General features: G+C 40.0%; 1 protein-coding gene across 1 annotated transcript; it reads right to left on the bottom strand.

The window, feature by feature from the left end:
• Positions 1-230: 230 nt before the first annotated feature.
• Positions 231-9,990, bottom strand: LOC142165797 (uncharacterized). The gene is made up of 5 exons (XM_075224171.1): positions 9,921-9,990; positions 2,823-2,931; positions 1,413-1,638; positions 1,167-1,262; positions 231-635 (listed from the first exon to the last, which is right to left on the bottom strand). Exons 1-5 carry the CDS (start codon positions 9,988-9,990, stop codon positions 231-233), a joined length of 906 nt encoding a protein of 301 aa, XP_075080272.1.
• Positions 9,991-10,386: the final 396 nt, after the last annotated feature.

Raw genomic sequence — 10,386 nt, 5'->3', positions numbered from 1 at the left:
GGACTTGATTTACCCGAAAATAGCCTTAATCTTGAGTTATAAAGCAACACCATGTCTCCGGGATTGAAATTTCACTCAAAAATATTCTTGTCGTGCAACCTCTTCATTCTTTCCTCGTACAATCTTGTGCTCTCAAAAGCAAGAAATCGGAACTCGTCTAGCTCATGCAATTCTGTGATTCTATTTGTTCCCGCAGCTCACATGTCCAGATTTAGCTGTTTCATTACCCACTAAGCTCTATGTTCTAGTTCCACTAGCAAGTGACAGGCCTTCCCGAATACCAACTTGTATGGTGACATACCAATTGGTGTTTTGAAAGTAGTTCTATAGGCCCAAAGTGCATCATCTAGATTTTTTGCCCAATCAGGTCTTGTGGCATTCATAGTCTTGGTTAGCACACTCTTTATCTCTCTATTAGATACTTCGACCTGTCCATTGGTCTGAGGATGATATGGTGTTGCCACCTTGTGGCGCACATCGTACTTTGCTAGCAATTTCTCGAAGGCTCGATTGCATAAGTGAGTGCATCTATTACTGATAATAGCTCTCGGGGTCCTAAAATGGGTGAATATATTCTTCTTTAAAAATCCCACCACCACCCTTGCATCATTGGTGGGAAGTGCTGCAGCTTCCACCTATTTGGACACGTAATATACGGCAACAAGTATGTACTTATTGCCAAAAGAGCTGACGAAGGGACCCATGAAGTCTATCCCTCATACATCAAACACTTCAACCTCTTGAATTGGGTTCATGGGCATCTCATGGTGACGGGAAATGTTCCCGGTTCACTGTCATTCATCACAGCCCTTCACCCATTGATGTGCATCCCTAAACACTATTGGCCAGTAGAACCCGGCTTCTAGTACTTTTGATTCTGTCCTGACTCCTCCAAAATGCCCGTCATATGCCGATGCATGACATGCTTGCAAAATAGAAGATTGTTCTATCTCGGGGACACACCTCAGGATCATATTGTCAACATATATTCAAAACAGATAAGGTTTATCCCAGTAATACATGTGGCAGTCACGATAAAACCTTTTCTTTTGCATAGAGGAAAGGTCATAGCAAACTATATCGCTTGCCAGGTAATTTGCAAAGTTTGCATACCATGGCACTTTCTCAAGGCTTGTAGCGAGTAGCTGCTCGTCTGGAAAGGTTACCAGAATATCCTCTACCTCAACTGAGTTTTCAGCTCCTTTAAGTCGTGATAGATGATCAGCGACTTGATTTTCTGTGACCTTACGGTCACGAATCACCTGGTTGAACTCTTGTAGTAATAGCACTTAATGAATCAGGCGCGGTTTGGACTCCTTCTTCTCAATCAAGTACCTGAGAGCTGCATGATCAGTATATACAATTACCTTAGAGCCAATCGGGTATGATCTGAACTTGTCGAATGCAAACACCATAGCCAACATCTCTTTTTCAGTCACAGTGTAGTTCAGCTGGGCTCCACTCAACGTTCTACTAGCATAGTAAATTGGGTGAATTAGCTTGTCTTTCCGCTGTCCCAGCACTACCCCCACTGCATAGTCATTGGTGTCACACATGAGTTTGAATGGTTTCTCCCAGTCGGGGGCAACAATCATGGGTGTTGTGACTAGCCTCTTTTTCAACTCCTCGAATGCTACCCTACAATCATCATAAAATAAGAAAAGGTGATATTTTTCTAATAACTTACAGAGAGGGTTGGCAATTTTTGAGAAGTCTTTTATGAATCTCCGGTAGAAACTAGCATGCCCGAGGAAACTCCTGATTGCCTTGACTGAAGTGGGGGTGGCAGCTTTGCTATCACGTCAACTTTAGAACGATCCACCTCGATTCCCTTGCTTGATACCCGGTGTCACAAGACTATGACCTCTTGTACCATGAAATGACATTTCTCCCAATTAAGTACTAGGTTAGTCTCAATACATCTTTTCAACACTCAGGTCAGATTTATAAGGCACTCGTCGAATGAGTTTCCCATCACTGAGAAATTATCCATGAATACCTCCATTATGTCTTCGACCATGTCAGTGAATATGACCATCATGCACCTTTGGAATGTGGCGGGTGCATTGCATAAGACAAAGGACATCCTCCGAAAAGCATAAATTCCATATGGGCATGTGAATGAGGTTTCTCTCTGTCCTCTGGTGCTAATGGAGATTTTATTGTACCTTGAGTACCCATCCAGAAAATAGAAGTGGGTCCTCCTTGGCAATCTGTCAATCATCTGATCAATGAAGGGAAGTGGGAAGTGGTCTTTCCGGGTGGCCAGATATAATTTCCTATAGTCCATACAAATTCTCTAGCCTGTGACGGTTCTTGTAGAGATCAGCTCATTGTTATCATTTTTGACCATCGTCATACCACCCTTCTTAGGAACACATTGCACCGGGCTAACCCAGTTGCTGTCAGAGATGGGGAAAATGATTCATGCATCCAACCACTTAATCACCTCTTTCTTCACCACTTCCTTCATGTTGGGGTTCAGCCTTCTTTGGTGCTCCCTGGAAGGTTTGTGCCCCTCTTCTAGCAGAATTATATGAATACAATATGTTGGGATAATCCCTTTAATGTTTGCCATGGTCCACCCAATAGCAGTCGTGCACACCTTGAGTACCTGCAAATGTTGTTGTGCCTGCACATCTAACAAACTAGATGAGATAATAATAGGTAATGTGGAGTTAGGTCCTATGAACTCATACCTGAGATGGACGGGCATTGGCTTCAACTCCAGCTTTGGTGGTTCTTCTACGGATGGTTTGGCTGGAGGAGTTTCTTTGTTTTATAAATGCAGGGGCTCGAATTCAAGTGTTCTATCCCAAAACCCTCTGCTCTTTAAAGCCAGCACCCATTCTGCCAAATCTTCCCCATTCACCTCATCTAAATTTACAAGACAAGTAGCAAGAGGGTCCTCAATAGTCAACGTCTCATCATCTGCTTCGATGATTACATCCACGGCATCAATAAGAGAGCAATTGGAGAATTCACTTGGTCGCCTCATAGATTTCTGCACATTGAATATTATCTCATCATCGTTCAACCTCATCTTGAGCTTCCTAGTTTCACAATCAATGAGAGCTCTCCCTATGGCCAAGAATGACCTTTCCAAAATTATGGGAATTTCTTCATCCACCTTTCAATCCAGAATCACAAAATCAGCAGGGAACACAAATTTCCCTACCTGAATCAACACGTCATCCAAGATACCAGAAGGTCTTTTCACGGTCATGTCAGCTAGCTGCAACAATATAGATGTGGGTCTAGCTCTTCCAATCCCCAACCTCTTGTAGATCGCCAGGGGCATAAGATTTATGCTAGACCCAAATCACAAAGTGCCTTGGCAAAAGCAAAGTTACCAATGGTGCAGGTGCATTAATCATTCATGTTATCCTTTTAATACTTAGCGGATAATTATATGGTTGTGTTTTATTAATTTGAAAATTTTCATATTTATCAAGATTTTTAACATTTATGTTAAAAATCATATAATGACATAAATGTTAACACAAATCCTTAGAATATGTTAACCACGGATACCACCGTGGAGAGACATTCGTATATGGTTGTGTTTCACCGCTAAGAGGTATAATTCATGTTATTCTTTGAATAGATATTCAAGTTAAAATCATCATCATGTTCTTTTTCCCATCTAAAAATCTTTTCCTTTTTAATAACTTCAGTTAAAGGAGAAGCAATGGTGCTAAAGTCTCTCATAAACCTCCTATAAAAACTAGCAAATCCATGAAAACCCCTAACTTCAGTTACACTCTTAGGTTTAGGCCATTCTTTTGTTGCTTTGATTTTCTCTTCATCAACCTCGACTCATTTAGAACTAACTACAAAACTCAAGAAAATCACACGATCCACATAAAAAGTACACTTTTTAAGATTAGCAAATAAAAATTGCTTTCTAAGAACTTCAAAAACTTGTTTTAGGTGTTCTACATGCTCTTCTAAAGTGTTAGAAAAGACCAAGATATCATCAAAGTACACCACAACAAATTTTACATGAAAATCCTTAAAAACATGATTTATTAATCTCTTGAAAGTGCTAGGTGCATTAGTCAAGCCAAAAGGCATAACTAACCACTCATAAAGCCCATATTTGGTCTTAAAAGCAGTTTTTCATTCATCTCCAGGATTCATTCGAATATGATGGTAACCACATTTTAGATCAATTTTAGAAAAGATTTTGGATCCATGTAATTGATCCAACATGTCATTAAGACGAGGAATAGGGTGGCGATACTTTACCGTAATCTTGTTGATTACTCTACAATCCACACACATCCTCCAAGTTCCATCCTTTTTTGGTACAAAAAGGACGGGAATAGGGCAAGGGCTCATGCTCTCTCTCACAAAGCCTTTCTCAAGCAACTCCTCAACTTGCTTTTGAACTCTGAACAAATTACAATCCCAAAATCGATGGTACAAGTCACAAGCCTCTCTAAGAGTAGTTATACAAAATAAATACATCACTGCTCCGAAACAAAAAGGAACAAATGAAAATAAGTACAAATGAAGGTGACTCTGAGGCCTGCAAACGCTGTAGCAGGTTTACCTTGAGTCTCCACTGCAATGACCCGCACAGCTACTACCGATCAAATACCTGGATCTGTACACAAAAATGTACAGAAGTGTAGTATGAGCACACCACCCCGGTGCCCAGTAAGTATCAAGACTAACCTCGGTGGGGTAGTGACGAGGAACAGTCTAGACACCTACTGGTCAAATAAATTGAACGGGATTTGATAATAAACTATCAATCTAAAAATGACATAGTAATATCAACAGCTGGGAAAGAGCGAACCACAATCAGTAGAAACAATAAAGAGAAGCACGGGTGGAAACGAAGATAACCAAATAAATTAACACCAACATATTTGGAACACAGACAAGTAAAGAAAAATGTACTCAAACAAGGAAGGTGATGCCAGCTCAATAACTCATATCGTTTCTGATGCAAAATTCCCAGCCATCTCAAAGATCGATGACTCATATCATAACCTCAATTACCAAACTTTTAGCACACCTGGCACCTTGTGTCCACCTATTTCTATCTCACTTTACACAACAACGTTCTCATATTACTCAGTCCGTAGGGTCTATAACCAATTCAATTTAAGGTGTTCAAGGAGTCTGATTTACATAACATAAGTGGAGTATAGCTTCTAACAAATTAAGAACTCAACAAAAAAAGATGAAGTTATTTTTTTGAAATCATTTAAATAGGGAAAGTATTGTTTTCAATTAAAGTGCAACATCGAATAAAATATTACCTATAACAAGAAACTTAATAATTATCTTATTAGAAATTTTATTTTTAAGTAAAATACAACCTCAGACGGTTTAAGGATAATTGAGTAACTAAATGAATTGAAAATGAAACAATTATTGAAATTTAAAGTATTGAAAAATATGTAAATAAATACGGCAGAGTATTGAAAACATGGTGGGGTTCCTTCACAAAGGATCACAGCGATAAAGTAATCTAAAAATTTAGAATACGTGAATTGGTAACAACAAATAAACATAGAAAACCGAAGGTGCACGACACCAAAATCCAATTACTAACAAGGATAAGAAAAACAAACACAGAATTTCACTTTCATTTCATATCTCGTTGCAGGCGTGCAACCCGATCCCATTTCTCATGAATCGTTGCAGGCGTGCAACCCGCTCCCATTTCATATATCTCGTTGTATGCGTGCAACCCGCTCCCATTTTATATATCTCATTGCAGGCGTGCAACCCGCTACCATTTCATATATCTCATTGCAGGCGTGCAACCTGATCCCATTTCATATATCTCATTGCAGGTGTGTAACCTGATCTCATTTCATATATCTCGTTGCAGGTGTGCAACCCGATCCCATTTCATATATCTCGTTGCAGGCGTGCAACCTGCTCCCATTTACAAATCATCATCAATCATAAAAAATCCCGGCAAGGGAACAAGAGTATAACGACAACATCTCGGCAAGGGAGATTATCATAAACAATAACATCCCGGCAAGGGAGACAATATCGTAAACAATAACATCCCAGCAAGGGAATAATAGTATAACAACAATATCCAGGCAAGGGAAACAATATGTACATAATAAGAGTCACGGAAAAACCAAGAAGCATGATAACCTCAACAAACAACAAGACATAATAAGCACGTGATAACTACACCGGTAACCACAACAATTAGACATGTAACATATTTGCATGAAGTCATAGAGGAACACACAATCAAGAAGTATCAAAACAATAAGGAAGCCAATCACTTCAATTAAGGCAATTAAGGGTTTATGTAATACGTAAGAATTAAAGGAGAGCTAACAACGTCATATGGAGCATATAGAGGCAATTTAAGCAATAAGAAAACCCAATCATAACGAGATACTTTCCACATAAGGACCTAAGAACCCTAGAGGCAAATTTTCCACAAATAAGTCTGAGCACACACTCGTCACCTCGCATGCATGGACTACAATTAGCATAAAAGACTCAATTACTAAGGGGAAGTCCCCCACACAAGGTTAGGCAAGATACTTACCTCAATCCGGCCAATTCAATACTCAATTTAGCTTTTCCTTTACCAATTCATCAATGCTCGACTCAATCTAGCCAAAAACGACTTGAATACATCTAACAATGCAAGAGAAAATAATTTCAATAAACAAAACTATGATTCTTATATAATTTACAAAAAGTCAACAAAATTCAACTCCCCGGGTCCCCATCTCGGAACCCAAAAAAATTTACAAAAATCGATTACCCATTCCGATACGAGTTCACCAATACAAAAATTATCCAATTATGATACCATTTGGTCTTTCAAATCATCATTTTACATTTTTGAAAGATTTCACAATTTTTCCCAAATTCCATCCCAAATCATGAATCAAATGATGAATTCAATGATAGATTTATGTATTCTAGCTAAATCCGAGTTAGAATCACTTGCCCCGATGAATTTCTTGAAAACCCTTCAAAAAATCGCCAAAATCGAGCTCTCTAGGTCAAAATATGAAATAAAACTCTAAACCTCATATTTATAGTGCACCTCCCAGATTTCCATCACTGCTAACTACACAAAAATCACCGCTGACCGCGATCCAGATCCATCACCGCTGACCGCGGAGAATGTGGACTGCAGCAATATGCTTTAGTATTTTAGCCACAACTTTCTCTACAGATGTCCAAATTGTGCTTTCTGTACCTTTATAGAAACTGAACACGAAGGGCTACAACTTTCGTTTTTGAATCATCTCAAAATTCCTTGTAAATCAAAATATATAACCTTCAGAAGTCGGACCAGCAGTCCTGCGGAACATCTTGATGTGCGGCCGCACTCCAAATTGTACGATCCGCACTGAGATCCACGAAATTTTAGTGCGGTCTGCACTCTACTCTGCGGTCCGAATATTTTTGGTGTGGTCTGCACTCCCAAAAGTGCAAGAACCATCTCAGAGTACTGAAATACCCGGACACGCTCAAAATTCACCCTGAAACTCATTCGGAGCCCCCGGAACCTCAACCAAATGTACCAACACATCCCATAACATCATACGATCTTATCCCCAATCTCAAATCACTTCAAACATTGATAAGACCACGAATCAGATGCCCAAACGCATGAAAATCACTATGAACTTCAAGAACCTCTAGAATTGCAACCAAGCGTCCGAACCATATCAAATCAACTCCAAACGACACCAAATTTTGCCGCAAGTCCCAAATGACATAACAGAGCTGTTCCAACTTTCGGAATTGCATTCCGACCTCGATAACATAAAAGTCAACTATGGGTCAATCCTCTCCATTTTCCAAACTTCAACTTTTCCAACTTTCACCAGAATGCCACAATTACCCTACGAGCCTCCCAACCCAAATTCGAACACACGCCCAAGTCCAAAATTATCATACGAAGCTACTGACATCATCCAAAACTCATTCCGGAGCCATTTACTCAAAAGTCAAATTCCGGTCCAATTCTCTCCGCTTAAACTTCCATAACTATATTCCTTATTTGCAATTCAACTCCGATTCATCCGAAAACTGAATCCAACCATGCACACAAGTCGATATACATAATGTGAAGCTGCTCTTGACCTCAAACTGCCGAATCAGACGCAATTGCTCAGAACGACCAGTCGGGTCATTACATCCTCCTCCACTTACACATACGTTCGTCCTCGAACGTGCCTGGAGTCATTCCAAAGCCATCGAACCACTGCATGAGCTACTCATATATACACCCGGGGGTGATTCCCCATCACCCAAACCATGCAAAACTGACAATGCCACTTAATTGAAGGTCTTATCTCCTCCTTAGTCCATAACCTTAGAATAGTACCCAAACCACAACATCTGAAATTCATCATAGGATCTGAATTTCACGTCATCACACTAAACACACCCAAACACGCTGAATCATGCCACAAATTCCAATCCAGAATACAATCACATACTGTTCCATGCAACTCACATACTCGAAGCAATAACCTCTTATCACCATAGCTGCTCAAATAACATCCTGGATGCCGGCAATATACTTCACATTGAATACAACCTTATTCCGGACTTCCACAACACTGCCCATGATAATGAAACATGCGGGAACTCATAGCTGCCTATAAAGTCAACAAGTCAAGAAACCCACTCGCCCGCCACGGCCATTACCCAAATCTTAGCAGAAACACCCACATACTTCCGAACACTCCTCACCCCGAATAGCATAGTACCACTCTCAGGTTTAAGAACCACATCTCGGCCAATACAAGCATTCCAACTAATGACTCATCACGGAAACACACAAATTCTCATACTACACAGCTCGTAAACCGAACCGGCAATAACTCAATTATGTAACACAAACAAAGAAAAGCAAAGTAGAAGAAATTCTAACATGTGTAAAATGTGCAACAACAAAAATATAGTTTTCATCAAATTGTTCCACAGAGGAAAAATAGAAGCCCAAATAAACACAAGGAAATGGTATCTCATATAACATCCTCTGCAGCGCGCAGCCCGCTCCCAAATACTTATCAAGCCAAGATGCTCGGGTCCACTGATCATATGAATACTGATATCAAGCACAGCATTGTGCACAAGTATAACTATGGGAACAATGAATAGAAGTAATAAAATAGGAGAGAAGCAAGCACATATAAGGTGCAATGAGCAAATCAACATCACGAGGGCTATCTAACCTGTATCGCCAAAAGGCCTAAACAGAATTACAATATGCGGAGGAAATAATCATACAACCTCACCGCCTAACAAAACATATAAGAGTAGCACATAATGTAGACTAGGAGCACAAACAGTATTCACTCTGCTTGATAACATAACCATAATGACAATTCATAGGAGCACACAAACTCGACCTGATACGAATTACATATTCTCGCTGATCTTCCAAATAGGCCCAACCAAATCCTGATCCTTTCTAATTAGGTAAATATTCTTCGAAAATCAACAGCAACCTATCGATAATACGTGCTATTAATTACCCCATTCTCAATATTTCTTCACAATCCACTAACAAGAAATAGCCCACATATGTGGATACCTAGTCCCAAAACCTCATAAATACTAAAAATTCCCTACCCGGACTCAACTATGCAGATTAAATGGTTGATACATCACTCACCTTCCATCATCCTATCTAAGCACCCATATAAGATTTCTGGCCACATAACAAAACATGAACCTCGAAAGCCTCAGAACCCAGTAATCACCGTGCTACCAGCCACGCACTGCAACGAAAACTCAAGGTCCTTTCCAAAAATGTACACTCTTCACATATGGTAGCCAATGACGCCAACACTTTGTTAGCTTCAGATACCGATTTAGGAGAAACCGCAACGTACCACATATTCTTTATGCCCATAGTGGACACCCAACTCAAGCTGAGTCGCACAAACCGTCCAATCTAAGAGTGCTGCCACAAATGCAAGTAGATAATTCCCATTCAAAGGGACCATTTACTTCCATTACTATGCTGACCCAACACTACTGAACTGACTCATTTCTTCGACAGTTGATATGCAATAATTCCCATCAAAGCCCCACATACAGATAACCCTATCATGAACCATGTAGCCCAGAAGCTCATAAACTACCACATTTCCTCTGAAGCACCCCGTCCTGCCGCACCCACGACGCCCACACTAAATAGACCTTCTGTAAATCTGAAGTTGTTCCTCCGACTCCCCTTGATGCTGGAATGTAGATCCATTAATAACGTAGAAATACTGTAAGGCCCATCATCATCTCGTCCAAGATCTCAGACCTTAGTCATATACAAATTTCGGGAACCTACCAATACCACACATACATATACCTCAGGCCGAAATTGACACAAGTCTGACTATGCAATCCGAATGCCAC

The sequence above is a fragment of the Nicotiana tabacum genome, chromosome 11 (genome assembly GCF_000715075.1).
Source record: "Nicotiana tabacum cultivar K326 chromosome 11, ASM71507v2, whole genome shotgun sequence".
Classification (NCBI taxonomy): domain Eukaryota; kingdom Viridiplantae; phylum Streptophyta; class Magnoliopsida; order Solanales; family Solanaceae; genus Nicotiana; species Nicotiana tabacum.
This window is presented reverse-complemented; position numbering and strand designations above follow the sequence as displayed.